General features: G+C 38.9%; 1 protein-coding gene across 1 annotated transcript; it reads right to left on the reverse strand.

Moving 5' to 3' along the window:
* Positions 1-13,026: 13,026 nt before the first annotated feature.
* LOC137049887 (membrane-spanning 4-domains subfamily A member 8-like) lies at positions 13,027-14,814 on the reverse strand. The gene is made up of 6 exons (XM_067428637.1): positions 14,709-14,814; positions 14,550-14,618; positions 14,146-14,295; positions 13,778-13,891; positions 13,363-13,443; positions 13,027-13,178 (listed from the first exon to the last, which is right to left on the reverse strand). The coding sequence occupies exons 1-6, from the start codon at positions 14,805-14,807 to the stop codon at positions 13,107-13,109; spliced, it is 585 nt and encodes a 194-aa protein (XP_067284738.1). The 5' UTR covers positions 14,808-14,814; the 3' UTR covers positions 13,027-13,106.
* Between the last annotated feature and the right edge of the window lie 7,874 nt (positions 14,815-22,688).

Genomic DNA, 22,688 nt, shown 5'->3' on the forward strand with positions numbered 1-22,688 from the left:
CACCTTCTCGCGCTTAGCACCCTGGTACACCAGCGAACTGCGGAAGATGAAGACGGTTGGGCGTGTACTTGAGAGGCGTCTCAAGCTCTCAGGACTCACTGTTCATAGGCAAGCCTATAGAGATCATCAGAAGGCCTACGCAAGGTCCTTGAGAGATGCTCAGTCACAGTTCTACTCTTGCATCATCAACAATAACCCTGGAAACTCCAAGAAGCTTTTCTCCACTATAAATCACATCCTCAAACCGCAAACTCACTCTTTTTCAGAAGCCACAGAAGAGAGGTGCAATAAGTTCATGACCTTTTTTTAGGAAAGTAGACAACATCCACTTGCTTCTATCTAGCACCTCCGCTCTGCCTGTCCCGTCTGTTGATCCACAGCCAGGGACCTTCCAACATCTCTGCTGCTTCTCCATAATCACACAGCTCGAGGTTGAGGACATCATCAGAAAAATGAAACCATCCACCTGTGCACTGGATCCTTTTCCTACAGCCTTGGTAAAATCTAACCTCTGTGTCTTAAGTCCATTTATTACTAAGATTTTTAATAATTCCCTCCAGGCTGGCCTTGTTACTTCAACTCTAAAAACTGCTATCATCAGACCACTTCTTAAAAAAATCTACTTTAGACCCAGATGTTAATGACAACTACAGGCCCATCTCCAACCTCCCATACCTCTCTAAGGTGCTGGAAAAAGTTGTTGGTGCACAGCTTCAGGTCCATTTGGAGCATAACAATCTTTGAGAAATTTCAGTCTGGTTTCTGCTCATGACACAGCACAGAAACAGCTTTGGTCAGGGTCACAAACGATCTTTTGATGGCGGCAGATGCTGGTTCCCCACCCCTTCTCATCCTCCTGGACTTAACTGCAGCTTTCGATACAGTTGACCATAACATCCTCCTTCACCATTGCATTCCACCATCGGTCTCTCTGACTAACCGGTTTTCTTCTTATCTCACTGGGAGAACTGAATATGTTGCGTTAGGAGAAGCTACATCCCTGTCACACAATGTCACCTGCGGTGTCCCTCAAGGCTCTGTGCTCGGACCCACCCTGTTCATACTCTACATGCTCCCCCTTGGCCGTCTCATCAACCGGCATGGGATTTCTTTTCACTGCTATGCTGATGACACTCAACTTTACTTTAGGACAAGTTCATCTCCCTCTGCTGACCTCACGCCATCCACTTTGATCACTTGCCTGGATGAGATAAAGGCGTGGATGAAGCAAAACTTTCTGCAGCTAAACAGCTCCAAGACTGAAGCTATCCTAGTCGGCACTCCACTTCAGGTCCAGAAGTCCGTTATCACCAGCATTGCTTTCTCTGATCAGGTCATTCCACTTTCCACTTCAGTCACGAATCTGGGGGTCAGAATGGAATCACAGCTTACTTTTGAAGCGCACATCAAACACCTGTGTAAGACCTCCTTCTTCCACCTCAGAAACATTGCCAAACTTCGTCCCATTCTATCGCTGGCTGATGCGGAGAAGCTTGTCCACGCCTTTATCTCCTCCAGGCTGGACTACTGCAATGCGCTCCTTATTGGCATCCCTAGCAAAAATCTCCAGAGGCTGCAGTGTATTCAGAACAGCGCTGCTAGGATCCTCATGAGGGTGCGCAAATACGACCACATCACCCCCATTCTAAAATCACTCCACTGGCTTCCTGTGTCGTTCAGGATCGAGTACAAGATCTCTCTCCTTACCCACCAGTGCATCCATGGTGATGCTCCCTCCTATCTTAAGGAACTCCTCACCACACAAACAGCCACTCGTAACCTCCGCTCTGTTTAGCTGTATCGCCTCAAAACTCCCACAGCCAGTCTCCGTACTATGGGGGATCGGGCATTCTGCTCTGCAGCCCCCAGTCTGTGGAATGCTCTCCCTGACCACCTGCGGACTCCACAGACTATAGATGCTTTTAAGCGTGGTCTTAAAACCCACCTTTTTAGCAGAGCTTTTAATTGACTTGTTACTTCTTTATTTTATTTTATTTTATTTTTCAGTTTTATTTATTTTATTTTATTAATTTACTTATTTATTTATTGTTGTTGATTGTTTTTAATTCTGTAGCACTTTGAGATTTTGTTTAATATAAAGTGCATTATAAATAAAATGTATTATTATTATTATTATTAATAACTCGACTGTATTTGATCACTAATGTCGTCTGCCTCGTGATGTTTGGAATTACTTAGATGAAAATGATCTTTCAAAATGGAGTTACTTTTAATAAATTAATTAATGAAAGTGAGTTTTAAAAAAAAATCCCATCCAAACAGCAGTGGAATGAGGACAGCTGTCCATCACCGCATTCACGAGTGCAGAAGAGCACAGATGGTCACTGAGAGAGAGCGCAATAACGCACGATAGCAAAATGCATTTCATGTAAATCATGATTGAGCTTCCTTTAAGTTTTGTTGAGGGATTAAGAACAGAAAACACAAAGTGCTGTCAGAAACTTAACTTAACACCGTTATCTTTGTGTCTCTGCGTCTGTCATTGGGGCTTCTAGTTGCCAACTAACGGTACTTCAGCGAGCATTTGATTCAATGAGCGAGGCCGTGGCATGAATCACAGAATGTGACGTTGGAATCAGAACCTAAACGTTCTTGGGTGGAGGGAATATCTATATCTTACCCAGATACAGCAAATCTATTTTATGATTGGCTGTTCTGTTAGGTATCTATGTATACTTTTTTATTAGATGAACTGGTGCGTGGCAGGGCCGTCAGAACTATATGGGGTACTCGCTTGATTCCTCTAATAGCGCGCAACTTAGTGTGTGTTACCCTGGCGATTTCTCTGTGTGAGAAATACAAGGTGTGCCGTGTGAGCGTGTGAACGGGTTGAAATGTGTCTCACGCCCAAAGCGTGAGACTTGAGAGCTCTGAATATGACTAAATGCTAAAGTCTGTGTGAATGTGAGAGAATATGCATATACTTTGTGCAAATGTAACAGGATACAAATCATAGTTCAAGGGTTCTTTAAAGAGGTCAACAGTAACCTTGACAGTCAACAGGTCAACCTTGACAACAGTAGAGGCAAAAGGCTACGTGAGTCTCTGAGGACAGATCATGGGACGAATGAGTGCAAACTCTATCAATTTGAACCGGAGTCGGACCCGGGACAAGACGACAGCTCCAACGAAATTCAACATTAAAGGCTAAACAGGACATTTCTGAATAATAATAATAATAATAATAATAATAATAATAATGAATTTTATTTGTAAAGCACTTTACATTTTTACAATCTCAAACTGCTACAAAACACCAAGTGGTAGTAAATAGCCACTTTTAAAAATAAAAATAAAATAAAAATAATATATATATATATATATATATATATATACATACATATATACATATACATACACACATATATATATATATATATATATATATATATATATATACACATACATATATACATATACATACACATATTATATATATATATATATATATATATATATATATATATATATATATATATATATATATATATATATATATATATACACATATAACACAATAAAACCTATAAAACACATTTATTCGAAGGCTTGTGTAAAAAGATATGTTTTAAGGTTTCGTTTAAAAACATCAATAGTCTGTGGGGCCCTCAGGTAGTCCGGCAGGGCATTCCACAGCCTCGGAGTAGCCGATGAAAAGGCCCTACCACCCATGCTGCAAAGTTTTGTTCTCGGAACTTGGAGGGTGTTTGTGTTTGCCGAACGAAGGGTGCGTGAAGAAGTCGGATAGGTGATAAGTCCCTGTAGGTAAAGGGGGGCATGTCCGTGAATATACTGATGGGTGAGGAGTGAAACTTTGTATTCAATTCTCAACAGGACAGGTAGCCAGTGAAGAGATTTCAGGATGGGGGTGATATGTTCATGCTTGCGCACCCTCATCAGGATTCTGGCAGCGCTGTTTTGGATGTATTGCAATCTCTGGATGCTTTTGCCAGAGATCCCGATGAGGAGTGCATTACAGTAATCCAGCCTGGAGGAGACAAAGGCATGGACGAGCCTCTCTGCATCAGCCAGGCTGAGAGTTGGACGGAGTTTGGCGATGTTCTTGAGGTGGAAGAAGGAAGTCTTGCTGAGGTGTTTTATGTGGGTGTCAAAGGTGAGCTGAGAATCCATTTTGACCCCTAAATTATTGACAATTGTGGAAAGGGTGATATTTTAGCCAGAGAAAGTAATGCCAGTGATGATCGAAGAGCGAAGCTGATGTTGCGTACCAATTACAATAGCATTAAATTTGGAACAGTTTAACTGTAGGAAATTGAGGTTCATCCATGTCTCTATCTCCTCCAGGCAGGTGGTCAGTGTGGATGTTGGTAGGGGAGCAGAGGAATTTGGGGTTGTCCGTAGATAAAGCTGTGTCATCAGCATAACAATGGAACGATATACCATGTCTGCTAATGATTTTTCCAAGGGGAAGCATGTACATAGAGAACAGTGTGGGTCCCAGCACAGAGCCCTGAGGAACACCACAGGTGACATTTTGGGTGAGTGATTTGCAGTTTCCCAGGGCAACATACTCAGTTCTACCAGTCAGGTATGAAATAAACCAATTATGAACTTTTTCTGAGAGTCCAATGTTGTATTTCAGGCGTTGTAAGAGAATGTTGTGGTCTACTGTATCAAAAGCAGCTGTTAGGTCTAGTAGGAGGAGAAGAGATGGAGAACCAGTATCAGCTGTCATCAAGAGGTCATTGGTGATCCTGACCAAGGCTGTTTCAGTGCTATGACCAGGGCGGAAACCCGACTGAAACTTTTCAAACAGGTTATTGTGTTTGAGGTGAACATGAAGTTGTGCTGCAACTATTTTTTCTAGGACCTTCGATAGAAATGGCAGATTCGATATGGGCCTGCAGTTGGAGAGAACTTCTGGATCCATGGATGGGTTTTTCAGTAAAGGTTTGATGACAGCAGTTTTTAATGTAGATGGGATCTGACCAACTGTAAGGGAGTGGTTTATGAATTTGGTAATAAAAGGAGAAACAATAGAGAGGTTGGCCTTCAATAGAGTTGAAGGGAAAGGATCCAGAGCACAAGTGGTCGGCTTCATTTTTTTGATGAGATCCTCCACCTGTTCCTGTGTAGCATTTGAGAAGGAACAGAGGGGCTGGACAATCTTCAATGGTGGGTCATCCATTTGAAGGGACAGAGCAGTAGTAGTAGTAAGGTTGGAGCGGATGTTATTTACTTTTTGTTTGAAAAAATGAATATGCATATTACACCTTTCCTCGGTGGTCTCAGAGTGGGAGAATGCAGGGGGTTTAAGAAGGTGGTTTATAGTTGAAAAAAGTTGTTTAGAGTTTCCATGGTTGGTATTAATGATAGTGGAATAATACTGTGACCGTGCGTTTCGCAGAGCTTCTGCATAAGCCCTCTTTTGTTCCCGGTATGCCTGTTTGTGAACAGTAAGTCCGGAGGCCTTGAAGCGCCGCTCAAGGACACGCCCTGCCGCCTTCATCTTTCGCAGCTCGCAAGTGTACCAAGGTGCTGAGCGCGTGAATGAGACTGTCCGGGATATTAGCGGGGCATGGAGGTCCAGAAGACTGCTCAGGGACTGGTTATAAAAATCCACAGAGTCAGCAACAGAAATGAAGTCAGAAAAACTGGAGGAGACAGATGAGATATGTTGAAGGTCCTGGGTTAGGACATCCGCATTGATGTTTTTCAACCTTCTATAGTGGATCTGTTGCTTAGGTTTGGTGTGAGATGACAGAAAGGGCAACTCCATAGCCACAACCTTATGATCTGATACTCCAAGATCATAGACCTGTAGGTTACTGAGGAGGGCTTAGTTTGAGATGACCAAATCCAGTGTGTGTCCCTTGGAATGTGTGGGGACATCAACATGTTGTTGTAGGTTGAGGGTGTCCAATAGCTGAAGAAAATCAGCAGCAGGATGACATGAGGGAGTGTCAACATGAAATTTATATCTCCCAGGATTATGATATTTGTAGAGGTAGTACAAAGTGTAGTGAGAAGATCAGATATTTCGGTAATGAATGCAGAATTGTGTTTAGGGGGCCGGCAGATAAGCACAACAGTCATTGGAAAAGGAGGCTTACATTTAAATGCTAAACACTCGCATGAAGATGTCACAGGCAGCGTAATGCGGGACAACTCCAGGTCCTGTCGGTGGATGACAGCTAGGCCACCACCGCGGCCCGTGCTGCGAGCTGCCTCCAAGTAACTGTATCCGGGGGGACAGGCTTCATTTATGGCAGAATACACCTTACAGTCCAAGTGATGTTTATTTAGACAGCTGTCGCTACACACGTGCTCAAAGTAAATTCCCAACAAAAATAAAGAAATAAACAAAATACTCAAATTAAACAACACAAAACATTAATACTTGTGCTAAGAACAGCAAACTAGGCATTAGGCATTAGGCATTAGGCATTAGGCATTAGGCCTCACCTCACAGCATAGCCATACAAGCTACAGCCCTTGGGCTGTCTCTGGCCCCTTTCCCGAACCTACAAACACTCAGGCTGCGTTCGGAACCGCATACTTCCCTACTATATAGTATGGAAAAAGCAGTAGGCGAGCGAAAAGTATGTCCGAATCCTTAGTATTCATAAAAGAGTAGGCGAGAACTACCAGGCGTTTGGACTATTTCTCGCGAGATTCGGACGTACGTGTACTCAAGTTGCGTTCGAATATGCCTACTAACCTACTATATAGTAGGCGAAAACAGTATGTGAAAGGAGTAGTATGTTCGAAACCTCAGTAATCATAAAAGAGTAGGCGAGAAATCCCCGGATGGCCTACTGCGCTCCGCCCAGATTGTGAAGCGCTCATCGTCGGATACTTTTCTATCCCTGCCTTCCCATAAGGCCACAGGAAAGGATACGTCAGGTGGAGGAAAGCGATGCGGGTGTTTTCAAACGTGAGTATTACAAACGAAAATCACGATTCTCTTGTGTTCAAATCACGTTTGTTGAGCTTCTGTAGAGTAAACTTTTGAATTGTTGAAGGTGTAAGGTTGTCTAAATAGTTGTGATTGTGCTGTAAAAACACGTTTTATTGTGTATAGCTAACAGGGGAGCTCCAGTAACACACATACGTCTCCAAAGTGGATTACATATGCATGTTAAAGATAAAGATAGCCTACTTACTAAATGTTTATTTAACATCTGACAGGAATTTTTGATAAGGATTGCAGATGAGCACATCACACCATAAAATAGACATCTGATACATCTGAATAGATCAGAATGGTGTGTGTGTGCGCTATAATGAAGAGTTCACTGTTGTCAACTCTGCTTACTTTACATGAACCTGAGCAATGTAAATAAACAAATCTACATAAAGTAACTAAACATAACTTATCAATTTAATTTGTCCATTAGTACTGTTGATAAACTGAGGAACATTAACACATCAGCAACTACATTTAAATGTAGTATTGAACATAAATCACATAGGTAACGGTAATCTTGTCTGATGTTACAGGGACAGAAGAGCTCGTGTGTGTGTTTATCTGGTGGAGAGCGGCTGATAAAGGAATGCTGTCATCAAAGGCTTTGATTCAGTATACTACAGAAATGAATAAAACATCTATTTAAATCTTAAGTTGTATTTTATTTCAAACAGTTATTTTAGCACTTTTCTGATTCTTGATGGCTTTGTATTTGCTGCAGAGCTTTTGTGATGGAGCAGGGCCTGCAAGACACGGGTGTCATGTGTGGGGAAAACCTGAAACAAAAATATAAAGTAATATCATTTAGTTACTTCTAATACAGAAATCAAATGACATTGTGCTGTTTAAATGAGTGCTTTTGTATTATGTTTGTGCATTTTTGTAGGATCTGAGATGTCAGCAGACGGGTGTGAGCACTGAGGATCCTGGACCCTCCATCACTTCACCTGCCCTTAGTGCATCATCTGGGCCAGATATTGCTGTGGTCTCTTCATCCTCAGTAAACCCAGAGCCAGTGAGACTTCTAGAAAAAGACCAAAAGCAGTGCACTTATTACAGGGACGATCCCCCTGGAGCTAAGAGCCTTGCTCAAGCACACACTGGTGGTGACGGTTACGGAGATCAAACCAGAAAGCCCACTACACCGCAAAAGTCAAAACGCTATGAGGGACATGATGGATGGCTAGGACAGATGAAGGTGTTCACGCTGGTCAACTGCTTCATGAATATAAAGCTGCAGAACTGGCACACCTGTGTTGAGACGGGCAGCAGATGTGGCGTTCACCTTCTGTATGTGTGATCGTTAGAACAATACATTTGAATAAAGCTTTGTTTCATGTGTTGACTTTTATTCATTTCTTGTGATGTTTACTTTTATTAATTCTTTTACTCATTCATTCATGTTTCCTTAGTTGTCAGTAAATAAAATTATTCACATCGTATTCACATTGGCTGCATTTGTCTAATGTGTATTCATGGCATGCATCGCTATGTCATATGACAAGTTGCCTTTTGTATGTTTTACTAAAACGATATATATATAAAAAGGTAATATAATTAAGTATTGGTCAGCATTTGTCATTATTATTGTAAGTGTTTGTGGGTGTGCTAGCAGTGCAGTTCATTCTGGGGGAAACCTTTTTTTTTTTTTTTTTATAGTATTACTTACGTTTTTCGAGTATACAATCAACAGTTTCCTCCAAAGGCGAGATCTCCGAGCAGCTGAAAGATTTTTCTGAGCAGACATTACAAACACTGAGGGAAACCGCACCGGTCGGGCTGTGGAGTTACTGATGCTGAGCTCTTACTGCACCGGTCACTCATATCTTTTTTTTTAATTGTTTTATAATTGCATGGTGGTATATTTAACAACGAACAATCATAATGATAAAACTAATGGGTTTATGTACATTATATACAGAGAAAAAACAATAACAAGGTTAGATATCTTGAATAAATCATCATAATGCAATACTTTTTATTTATTTGTTTGTTTTAGTTATTTCATAAGCCTGGGATCAAACAGGAGTTAAATTTAACAAGAAAAAGAGGGAAATATAAAGGAGATTTAGCCCACTTTTGCTTGTGGATGACATTTTTTTGCATATAAAATAAAGAAATTAACAACATATTCAAGAGATCACGATTTGGGGTTTTTGCAAGGATAAAAAAGGATGAAACTGTCAGATTAGTAGGGTTAAAATGTATTTCTTATAGTACAATGACAAAATAAATGGGCAGCTGTTTCTTAAAAAAGACCACAAAAAATGAGCACGTTTAAACCAATATACAGATGAATTAAACCTGTCACACGAGTTGTTGCGCTTGTGATATCGTCATGGGTCACATGATAACGTCAACATGGCGCATAAAGTGCGGATCGCCTTAACGAGATCTGGATATATAGTACCTACTCTTTTAGCGCTCGTTAAGTAAGTACTTATTGAAATTGAGTACCTACTCAATGAGTATGCGGTTCCGAACGCAGCCTCAGGCTTGTGTAAGCAAATTTCCCGCCAAACACTCATGGATCATACCATCTACGGGGGTCGACTCAGCTAACACCCCTAACACAAGAATAATGGTTTAGACCAACAGTGCTATCACATTCACATTTAAACATAATTCAAATCATGAATATCATTTATCACACTATAAACAATGCTAAATAAAGAAAATATAACAGGCCACAAAGTCTGGGTTCAATAGCTGCCCTCAGCTAAGCAACTCGGAATGAACCCAAGACTTTAAGACAAATCATAATCATGAAAATAATAAATAAAAATCATGAAAATAATAAATCAAAACAACAATAATTATGTGAACGGATGTTCACGTGATGATGAGCCCTGTGTTCATCATCACAGCAACGCACATTAATAAATCTAGTGCTGTTAAAATGAATTTGCATTAACGCGTTTGCATTAACAGCCCCATTAAAAACATATAATGGCAGCGCACCGCCCACAGGCCGTGATAACTTAACAACTAACATCTTAGTTACATTTTATTTCAAGTATTTTAACCGTAAGGGGTTCACTTGCATGTATTTAAAGCTGCAGTCCGTAACTTTTTTGGGTTAAAGATTATCCAAAATAAATGTTTGAGCAAGTATTTTACTAGCCAATGTTCAAAACGATCTGCTTACCTTACCTCAATTCACAACGGTAAGCTTGTAATGATGTTTTTGATTCCAGTGGTACTGGTGGTTCCCTTTCGAGAGGTCTCTCGTATCGCAGATGGGAAAAGCTCCTTTTGTTTTATTCTATAGAGTATCTATTTAAAACGCAGAGCGGCTGCACAGCAGATGCGGCAGGGCGAGCTATGAGCTGATTGGCTGTGCTGCAGCAACTGCAGGAACCTATGGCAAGGCGGCTGAGAGAGCGAGCCAATAAGGGTCACTGTGAAATCCCGCCCGAAGAGGTCGCCTGAATTAGCATATTGAGGCTATAAAAGACCATGTTCAGCCATAGGATTTCAGATTTAATCTCCTTCAGCGACCTTAGCCTCGCTGATCTTGCTGATTTTTAAACTTCTCTGCAGCCCTGAGGACGCTGGATTCCCGTCTGGACGCCGCCTTCAGCCGCCTGCTGTTCCAGCTGCACCATCCGGCGTTATATCCTTTATTATCTCTGTGTCAGGGTTGTAGTGAGTGGAGTGAGATTTTATTTGATTTTTTCAGGGAGCCGAGGTGAGTAACCGAGTACATTATTTGAAGTAAAATAAACCAGATAATCTACCACTCACTGTGAAGACATCCAAAAACTTCACAAGCATCTGGACATGAGTGCAGAATTGGCAACTGCAGCACTCACTGAAGAAGGTGGCAACAGTACTGAACTATTCTAATCTAGCACATACAACATTGACCAAAATAGTCATCTTCCAACAGAAGACTCATTGGAGAGGTGTCAGATGAAATTGAGTAATTTTCTTGAACGAGATCACTCAAACAGACAGGAAAGAATGGGACTTTTGGAGTGTGAAAAGAAGCTGTTTGACTATCTTGAGCGTGTTGAACTTAAAGGGAAGAGGGGGAGAAAGGTAGCAGGGCTACTGACTCCTGAGATGTCAACTGCAATCAGTCTGATAACTGAGAAAAGACAGGAATGTGGTGTGCCAGACGAAAATGAGTACCTGACGTACCACAGAGGACATCAAAGTCTCCATCGACTTGCTGTGAATGGGGTGCCGAGAAACCTGATGTACGGTCCACTCATCTACGCAAAGAAATGGCATCCACATGCCAAATTGTAAACTTAAAGAACAAGTTCAGCTTGCTGACTTTTTAGGACATGTCATATCAGTTCATGGACAATTCTACCGACTGTCTGAGCCCGCTATACAAAGTTTCCACACATCATCAATAACACTTATTTATGCCATTTTCCGCTGGAGTTTTTTTTCACGTCTATTCGTATCTTTGCATTGACTTTGTATGCAATCTATTTGCGCAAGTTGTGAATTAAATTCACGTTGGGTGTACACACACCATAAAAAGGTCTGCGCGCGTTCTTTTGAAATGCTTGTTTCCCCCATGCTAAAGGGATAGGACTTTTTTTGTAAGCATTCCCTGTCTGTATTTGATTTTGACCGATTAGAGTGGTTGATATATGATCAAATTGTTATATTTAATATGTTAAATAAAATGTTTTTTTGTTTTTATATTTGAATAGTTTTATTGTCTAATTATAGCAAAAGAGCAAACCCCAGGTGGGTTTGTTTACCTTGTGTAATTGATCGACAAGTTGAAATGGTAGAATTGGGAAAAAAAGTCATCTTTTTGTTTTTTGTTATAGATGAGAATTGCTGAGTTTGGTAAAGTATGTAAATTTACTGTAGCCAAAAAGGATTCTATACGTATATTTGTTTGTATAATGCTGGTGAAGTCTTATCTGTAGTGAACTGATTGTGAAGCATCAAGTTAATAAACTAAAATGTATTGAGTGCTAATGGATGTTGATTTATTTTTCACCTCTAGGGGAGCTGCGCCGCACCGGTGAGAGCTGTCTTGTCATGGTTGGAAGCCATTTTGTCATCGATTCTGAGGAAGGCAACTTGTTTAGTCTGTCCATTATGTAAATCCATATATATGAGTGTTTTCTGTTTGAAATAAGATTATTTTTCTTATTTTAAGCAAAAGCTCACTTAATTTTGAGTAATTTTTTCCCAAAACAAGACAATTGCTTTTGCTTGTCTAGTAAATACTTCTTGTTTTAAGAATTTCTAGATATTTAGACTAGAAACAAGACAAAAATACTTAGTAAGAGCATTTTTTTTAGTGTAGGCAACATTTTATAGAAGTTGTAGGTATGGGACCAACAAAATTGCATCTTTGTATTTTTTAGCATATGTTGAAGATGTTCTATCTATGCAGATTGCTATCTTGTATTTTTTGCAGTAGCAGTATTAACATTACGTGACGTGGCATCTGACGCACAGAAGCCAATGGCATATGTCGCTATGCTTAGTGACACACCCTGTGGCACTTCCTGTTCTCATTGGTGTAAACTCCACCCGCTTGGCCACTGCTAAAGGTGTCGGCTTAGGTAAATTAGATCTAAGACAGACGGGGAACCATTGCGTTTGTTTCTTTTCTATTTACATTAGTTATGGGGGGGTTGTCTTGGGGGTATAAGGGCTTGGGTCGCCTTTGTTTCCTCAGTTCATACTCGTGATCGGTACCCCTTACCATCCATTGCTTTTTCAAATTTCTTGCTTTGTTCTGCAAAATGACATGGACCTGTTACTCATCTATCTCCCGTGTGCAGCATCTCCTCGGCTTTATTGATTGCCTGTTTCAGTTTTACAAAACTGAAGACAATACAATATAATATACTTTAAATAAAGGAGAAAAGTGACAAACAAAAATAAACAAAATGTTTTATTCGGTATACTTTATTCTTACAGATTATACTGTCAACTTTTTTGACTTAACTAAAGTAAGAAAATCATGAAACACTATCTAATCTTTAATAGTTTTTTTACACGTTTGTGACTTAAAAATATGTGTAATAATTACTAATAAGTGTTTTTTCGTTGCTCTCATGTTCTCTTTTTAATGAAAGGACATATTATCGATATTGGACAGTAAATCGAGGGGAAACCCATGTGTCCCACCTAAACTCTCTGGCGTTTTAATACTCATATGTATTTAAATGTCACTGTATTGCGGAGGAATTTCTGGAGGATGGAGATGCGTAGAAGGGTTGCTGACCACAGATATCTGCAAGAAAAAGAGCAATAGAGTCAGCTTCTTTGCCTATGGATTATTTATTTATTGAGAATAGTAAACAATTAATGCACCTATTGCTTAGTGCTTTACACACTTACACTAAAGTGAAATAATACATTGAATTGTACTCAAAAAACATTCCACTAAACAAAGTCCAATTCCACCCTTCTCTTACCTCTGAGTTGTCTAGATTGTGAAGATGATTTGGCCTGAAACAACAGGGCTGTGGGTTTACAACTTGTGGAACAAACGGCACCTTTAGAAAAATACACATGTAGAGTTTTAAGCCACACATGCAGTGACACTGGCAGATAGTTTTAATATTACAGGTTTATAATCAATCTACTTCAAGTAGAGTAGAATAAAAGCTAAAGACCTGAAATGTCCTAGTGGGGATGCTGTTATTTGGAGTTCTTAAAATAATTTCACAACTGAAAACTACAGTAGATGTTAATGATGTTTTTGAAGCAGTTAAACTTGGAGGTTTTGTTTGTGCTATTAATACAGACGCTGCTGCTGAACACTGTTGAGAGACTCTGGTAGTTCATACATACAAATTTTGAGGACTCCTGACTTGACACATCACTAACCTGAGGAGAACAGCAGCAGACGGCTTTACAGGTAAATGCTGACAGACAGATGGAGACGATAAACTCAAGGATGGTGAATATCAATGATACACTACTGATTCCCCAGAAGAGAGTCTGAGAGACAATTCAACATTAGCACAAATAATAAGCAGACAATAATTACTTGAGGTTCATACAGAAATACATCATATCTATAAGTCCAACTGGACTGAGTTTACAATTCGATCTGTAACAGTAAGAGATATATAAAGTACTCCTGAAATGTTGGGGAAAGACTGGACGGATGAGTGCAGATTATATCATCCTGACCACACAATGATATTATTGTAATGACTAAATAAATGTGAATATAAAAGTTGGTGACATACCTTATACATGTCCTCAATATAATAACAATAAGAATCGTTGCAGTAACTGTACATGTTAAAGAGCCCTACAATCAAATCCATTAAAAGTATGCCAATGGAAATGCCTGAAGTTATCGCACTGATAATGTTCATTCCAAGCGAACCTTTCACCTACAGGTAGAAAAAAAAACATAAGAGAGATTCGATAAATCAAGAAGAACCGTAGCTTGGTAACAGATTGAAAGGTATATGGAGAGTGATATCTCTATGATTTATCGCATAATAGGTGTGGTATATTCTACCCTTTTTAAGTGGTACACACTTCTAAGTTTGGGTTCTAGATCAATTACGGTCTCATACACTTTTATGGCAGAAAAACATAAGGAAGAAGAAATCAGTGCTCATAGTCAGTGTTGTGCACATACCAAACACAAACCGGAGGGTGAATTCAGCGTGTTTTCTGCAGCAACGCAGAGTGAGCCAGCGATGATATACTGAGAGCAGAGAGACAGACACAAATCAAGACTTCTGCCGGAATATGCAACTCGTGCTACACAACACTTAATTGGATAATTGTTTCTTACGATGATAGATCCCCAGTAAGGAACACCGCTAATGACAAAGATGGAGTCTACATGAATCGTGGACACGATTCCCAACAGGAGAATCAACAGACCGATCATTATCTGGACAGTCTGAGAGGGACAGGAGAGGCTTTAGAAAGCAAGCTAATCGGTTACATGTTGGAGTTATGAACTTGTGCTTGAACTACAAACATATCTAGATATTCTCATCGCATGATTTCACACAATGATTTACGCATTATTTTACTTTTTAAGGTTTGCCACTCTTAAAACAGGTTTATGATTTTACTCTGTAAATGATAAACTTATAATGATCTTATTTTGCTGTTTTTTTCTTACAGTATTAAGGTCACATTCTTCAATAAAATGTGTATGCTTTGTTCATGTGTACTGCTCCTAACCTCACACTAACATACCAACCTGGTCTGATTGGCAAAACGTACCTGTGGCAACGTTTTTGCAAACCACAAAATGCGTAGCAATAGGTACATATCACGACCGTTTCAAAGTGAAATGAACACTAGAGCCAGTAAAACAGCATTTTTATCGTTTTCTTCTTCTTCTTCTTTTTTTACCATAGTCCATGATTTGTAAATGAATACATTTTGGAGTTTGCGTCCCTTACCCAGCTCCATATGTTCGGATTTTCTGACCTATTAAGCTCGATAGCTCAGCTGGTACAGATTTGACCTTGTGATGCTGAAAGCTCAGGAACGAATCCCGTGAAAAACAGGTCACGATAAAAGAGCTCAAAGACGAGTCCAGACACAAGCTAAAATGACACGGACACAATCTTATTTTTGTCACATTTGCTTTTGTTAACACTATCGGGTAGGTTTGGGGTTTAGTGTGGGTGTACGTTAAAAAACCAATGTCACCAGATTCACTTTGAAACTGTACGTGATATGTGCCTATTGGTACGTATTTTGAGGTTTGCAAAAACGTTGCCACAGGTACGTTTTTCCATTGAGACCAGGCTGTAACATACACACATACAAATCAATGATTTGGGTTTATGCACAACTGTTTCACCCCAAGTGCTTTTGGTTGTCCTTTCAGAAACGGCTGAAGAGGTGAAACTCCTGCTGGCTGTTGAACATGAACAGGAGCGGGAGCATTTGTCCCAGCTCCAGCTCCAGCTCCAGCTCCAGCTGCTGTCTGGTTTGGTGGTTGAAACTGGATGACAAGCGTTGAAGAGTTCACGGGTATGGCAGTGTGGGACATTCTTGACTCTGAATCTGAAATCGACCTGTAAAAGAATATAGTAAATCAAGACTAGATATGAATAAAACAGGCTCAGTCGGGTGCCAGTTCTGCTCTGGCCAACGAACAGACAGTGTGTGATTATGATTCTGGCAACATTACAGGTCAGAAGTCATATTAGAGCGATAGATAGTCATACGATCATTTAAAAGATTGGAGTCGTCACGGCAGAGGTTTAATGAGGATGTCGCGTCAAAGCGTTAACTGACGCTCTATATAGTATTACTATTGGTTAAATTATTGTCATCAACTAGAATAACTCTATTAGACGTTAAAATCAGAGAATATGCTATATAACAAACTGACCATCATTCACATTTAAGGCATTTAGCAGAAGCTCTTTTCCAAAGACACTTACAAAGGTGCCCTACCAACCGCCATAGTGAAAGTTCATTCATTAATACAATGAATAAATATATAAATACAATGCAGACATAACACAAAGATAGGCATCTGTATAAAGGTAGTCAGATAGTCATTGTAAGTGTATAATTTGTTGTTTTACCGGTAAAAAAATCTTCTCTTCGGTTGGTTATCACAGTTTGCTCTGTAGTTCAGTATAATGTCATGAGAGTCGGTTTCCCAGAATGAAGGAGAGGCAGGAAGGCACCTGGAGCTCAGGTGGTAAAGCTGCTCCTTCATAAGAAGAACACCACAAAACATAATCATTAACTCAGTGTGCTTGTGTTGCACTTCATACTGACTTATCTATGGGTGATGAAGAATCTGGGCACAAAGGGATACTTTAGTGATTTGTATTGAGAGGTTTGGGCCGAGTCTGCTTCTCTGATCTTCTGGAGCTATATCTATAATGTTTTTTTATCTGCATATTCCTTTATTCAAGCCCTTCCGCTCCTGTACTGGAAGCTCAGAGATCTAAACGTCTCTCCTGTGGAGGGGAGCATGTGTATAATTACTAGGGGTATGAGTTTTAAAATGGACTCTTTACCGGTAGCCAGGAATCGTAGTGTTAGTGACAGCCGCACTGATGGCTCTTCTCTATTGTGAAGAGAAGGCTCTTCCCTATGGCTCTTCTCAATCTTCTCTAGGTGTCCCTTCTTTGGATGAACGGTGTCACTTTTCCAAGCAAGTAGCTGAAATCCTTGACTTCCATCCCGAGCAGATCACGAAAACCCTTTCTGTCACTGTTCTGTAGTGTAAATAGAAGGAAAAAATGTTGGAAAGTCAATATCTTATGTTTAACTTTCTTTATCCTTCAAAAAGGGACATAATGCAAAACTTCTAAATAATTTAAAAAATATATATTGATGCAAAGGAAATGGCATTGCCTTTTCTATGTGTGTACTCTACTTGTGTGTACTCTACATTTGTAAAAGGGCCATGAAACCTTAAACCTAATTTTCTGAGATTTTGACAGAAGTATGTGTGTTGAAAATAATGGAGTAGTTTTGAATGTGGGAGACAAGTAGTTAACTTTAAGCCTTTTCCCTCTATTTTAAATTCATCTTCATGTACTCATCATAGGTTGTGACGGTTTATTGTACTATAGTACGGCGATGACTCATCGCTTTCTCATTTATTCACGAGACTTTATCCTATAAGAAGACTCGTTGCTTCAAGGTCCCGTTCTTCATGATCCCATCTTTCAAACTTTAGTTAGTGTGTAATGTTGCTGTTGGAGCATAAATAATACCTGTAAAACTATAAAGCTCAAAGTTCAATGCCAAGCGAGATATTTAATTTAACAGAAGTTCCCTTTCAAAGCCTCGTTACGTGTTTCTGAAGGAGGGACTTCATAGAACAAGGAAATCCTCAGGCCGTTTTCAGGACAGAGGAAACAGCGCTGTACAGATAAGGACATTGTGTGAAAAATACTGTGTTTTTTTACACATGAAGTATGTTGCACACTGTAAACACAATCAAAGCTTCAAAAACACATGAAAAACGGGACCTTTAGTTCATGACAGCACGCGCTTAATCATTCATGACAGCACACGGATAGGCATTTTCCTCTGACTGACGCAGCAGCGCATCTAACAGTGAGATCGCATACAGTAAGTGAGAGATGCATTGATGGATCAAAAACGAGTGTTTTTTTTACCGCTTTATATGAGTGTCTGCATTGCCTGCGTTCTCTTCAATAGATCCTGAGTCTTCACACACACACGATTCGTCCGCGCTGTGAGTGTAATCGCTCCTCACGGCTATTCAACCCATAGATATCCATAATCAAGGCTAGATGTCTTACGGCGGAGTCACCATCATCATCACCGGCGGCCATCTTGTCACAGGCAGGCTTTCTGTCGGGCTCTGTGGAACCTGATGTAAGATGAGTGATCTGTACGAACATAAATACTCTCATCTCGCTGAAATCTTGACGGATTTACAAATGGTTTGGTTTCTTACAAACATTATTGACATGGCTACAAATCTGGATGCTTTAACACGTTGAAATTTATGGAACGCGATTAGGGCCATTAGTCTTTGACCGAAACGCGTGACTTTTGACCGTGTCAACACGCACTTTGTCCGTGTCAACGAGGCAATTTTGTACGTCTTGGTAAGGGGCTCATCTGGCCGTCCACGACTCTCCATAGCTGAAGAACAGTTGCGCTTTCTGCTAGAATATCATTTTTCAATTTCAAACCAATGGCAGACATCTTGTGTGTGTCCAGGCGCACTGTGAAACGTTGTTTAAGGTGAGGTTATTTTTCTTAGTTTTTCATGCAGTCATTTATATTGGCAATTTCATCAATTCTTGGCATATCGTCAATTTTATTTTGATTTTGCAATAGTGTAATGAAATAAAACAGAAGATGCAATATTTCCTCTTATTTTTGGAATTTATTTTCAGAGAACAAACCTTTATTGTAGTCTTTTAATTAATTATGCCACATTACCAACTGTTGAGATGGTACCAAATCCACTATTACAATTGTAAGTGTTTTCTTTTAATTGTGTATTTCTAAACTGTGTTTTATGCATTTGCATTAACATTCAAGAACATATTGTTATCAAATAAAGTTCTTGCAAAACATCCTCAATAAACTTAATGAGATAGTTCACCCAAAATGTTTAATTCTGTTAAAAATGTTTATTTTAACTCTTCCTCATGTCGTTCCAAACCCATAAGACTTCTGTTAATCTTCAGAACACAATTAAAGATTTTAATGAAATCCGAGCGATTTCTGTCCCTCCCTTGACAGCTACACATCTTTACCACTTTGATTTTCAAAAATAGATCGTAAAACTAATCCATGTGAATTAAGCGTTTTAGTCCAAAATATTAGTTTATGTTTACCCAACGGATGTGTGAGATGATGCATGTTTATATGAATAAAAGACTAAATTCAATCTGTTCATCATGTAAAGAGATCAAGTCTCTTCAGAAAATTTGGACTAAACCGCTCAATTCATATGGATTAATTTTCTATGAATCCATTTCTACACATCTATTTATGAACTTTTTGACATATCAAAGTGGTAGTTGTGTAGATGTCAGTGAAGTGACAGAAAGCACTTAGATTTCATTAAAAAGATCTTCATTTGTGAAGATGAAAAAAACGTTTACGGGTTTGGAACGACATGAGGGTGAGACATTAATGACAGAAATGTAGTTTTAGGATCAACTATCCGTTTAATTAACATTTGAATAAATGAGATTTTTCCCAACCCAAGGTACCCTTTAAGTGCTGTGTTCAGCAGCTCAGTCAGTTCCTCCTCTTCTTTTTTTTATTTTTTTTTATACTTTATGTTTATTATTATTCTCATTTACAAAATTTATAATGAACATAAAACACAATATTAACAAAAGGGGAAAAAATTAATTATACATATCAAATATATGTAATACAGCGTTCACAAATGTAAACTTATAAATGCGTATCAGAATATGTTCTTAAACATCAATGTATTTATACATGCACTTACATGTACTGACCCCCAAATTAAGAAGGAAAAATAAAATAAATAAAAAGTAAATAAATAAACAAAAACAGAACAATTCAGCCAAACAAGCGAGGTTAATCATTCCTATAACAAATACTGTTTACTTAGCTAAGGATACCTTTATGTTCTTTATATATCAACCACTTTTCCCAGTCCCTTTTGAAAGTATTTTTCTTCATCTTTAAAATATATGTAAGTTCTTCCATAACCCGGATTTCTTCAATAATTCCAAACCACTGTATACAGTTCAAGGTAGTATCTTTAAGCCAATTCCTAGTTATAGTCTTTTTGCAAGCCGCAAGAAAAATCTTACATAGATATTGATCACTTTTAGGCACTGTACCTTTAATATTCCCCATAAGTAAAAATAGAGACGTTCTAGGTATTTTATATCCAAACACTTAACTCCCTGTACCTCCTCCCAAAATGATTGAATATTCTCACAGCTCCAAAAGATATGTGTGTGATCCGCTTCTAACTGCCCACATTGTCTCCAGCACACCTGTTGTCTGGAGACTTGTTTGCTTTTAATCTTAGGTGTTATAAAGAAGCGGATAAGACACTTCCAGCAAAATTCCCTCCATATTTGTGAGCTGGTAGTAGTTTGGTGTATTAGCCACATGTCATACCAATCGGTTTCTGTTATTTCAGTTTTTAATTCTTTGTCCCATTTCAATTTTATATATAATGTGGAGGAGGGACTGCTTTGGGTCAACACCTCGTACACAGATGAGATTATTTTGGGTAATGTATGATTATAGGAGTTCATCATCATTTTAGTTAGGGGATGGATATCGTTTACTCTAATTTTCCTTTTTTTGTTGTAATAATCCCTTAACTGGAAGTACCTAAATAAATCCTGATTTCTTAGTCCGAATGTATCCTTTAAATCCTGGAAGCTTCTGATTTCACCCCCTGCAATTACACAGCACAATGCAGTCATTCCCCTGTCCTTCCACTGTTGAAATATTGGGTCCTCCCTTCCTGGTTTAAATTCTTCATCATGTGTAATCCACCTGAGTATTCCAATTTCCTTCTCCAATTTAAAATGTTTAACAGTAGAATGCCAGATCTTCAATGAAAATTTCATTATTGGGTCCAGTCTCTCTTTACTGTGTCCATGGAGTTCACTCTCCCCTATGAATGACTGAGTTTGAAAACCTTGTGTATTTGTTTCTATTTCTTTCCATTTGGCTATGTAACTAGGAGTGCACCAATAAAAGATGGGGCGTAACTGTGCTGCACAGAAATAATTTTTAAAATTTGGAAGAGCCATACCACCTTTTTCTTTAGGTAATTGGAGAGTTGAATAGCGCACTCTGGGTTTTTTACCTCCCCATATATATCTGGATATTATTTTGTCCCATTCAGAGAATTGCTTTGGGGGGATTTCCACTGGTAGGGATTGAAACAAATATAACAAGCGTGGTAAGACATTAATTTTTATTCCTCTTATCCTATCACTGAAGCTCATGGGGTATGTGGACCACCTCTCAATGTCAGTCTTTATATTATTAGTGATTGAATCATAATTAGCTCTATACAATTTTGTTAAGTCTTTAGTTAAATTTACACCTAGATATTTTAGACTTTTCGCCTCCCAATTAATATCATAGCTTTGTTTGAGTTCCCTGTTAGGTTTACAATTAAGCATAAGGATTTGGGTTTTTGTTACATTTAATTTGTATCCGGCATATTCATTATATTGTGCCAGAACTTGCATAAGATCTGTAAAATGTTTTTTGGGTTCAGCTAAATAAATCATAACGTCGTCTGCAAAAAGACTAATTTTGTGTTCTATACCGTTAATTTTGACCCCTGGAATGGACAAGTGTTGTCTGATGTATTGAGCCAGGGGTTCTATATAGATGGCAAAAAGGGCGGGACTAAGACAGCAACCCTGTCTAGTTCCTCTTTCCAGGAGGAAACTTTCTGATAAAGACCCATTTATTTTTACTCTAGCCGTCGGGTTTTGATATATTGACTTGATGCACTGGACAGATTTTACATTAAAACCAAACTTTTCTAGTGATAAATAAAGAAATTCCCAGTTGACCCTGTCAAAGGCCTTTTCGGCATCAAGGCTGATTAGAGCAACAGGAAATTTATTTTGATGCACCCTATCTATTATATGAAGCGTTCTTCTTATATTGTCATATGTTTGTCGACCTTTAACAAAACCCGTTTGGTCCTCATCTATCAAGTCTGATAAGAACAACTGTATTCTAGATGCTAAAATAGAACTATAAATTTTATAGTCTGTATTAAGAAGAGATATTGGTCTATAGTTTTGACATTGTTCCCTGTCTTTTTTCTCCTTGGGAATTACAGAAATTATAGCCTCTTTCCATGATGGAGGAGTTTTCCCCTCTTTTATGATCCAGTTGAAAGTGTCCCTTAGTAATGGCATCAGTTCTTTATAGAAGGCTCTATACCACTCTGAAGGAAATCCATCACTCCCTGGTGATTTGCCTGTTTTTAATTTGCCAATGACTTCTTGTAATTCCTCTGTGGTGATTTCTGCAGTTAGACTTTTATTTTGTAAATCACCAATAGAGGGCATATCTAATTTGTTAAGGAACTCTAGTACTTTAGTTTTATTCATACCCAAGGTCTGTTTATAAAGTTCTCTATAATAATTCTTAAAAATAGTTTCAACATCTTTTGGATCGTATTTAATTTGATTGGTTTTGGGGTCACGGATTTGGGGAATTAAATGGTCAGTTTGTTGCTTTCGCATTCGCCTTGCCAATAATTTAAGTGCTCTTGGTCCTGATTCATAGTAAGTTTGTTTAAAGAATCTAGTCT

The sequence above is a fragment of the Pseudorasbora parva genome, chromosome 20, assembly GCF_024679245.1.
Source record: "Pseudorasbora parva isolate DD20220531a chromosome 20, ASM2467924v1, whole genome shotgun sequence".
Taxonomy (NCBI): Eukaryota; Metazoa; Chordata; class Actinopteri; order Cypriniformes; family Gobionidae; genus Pseudorasbora; species Pseudorasbora parva.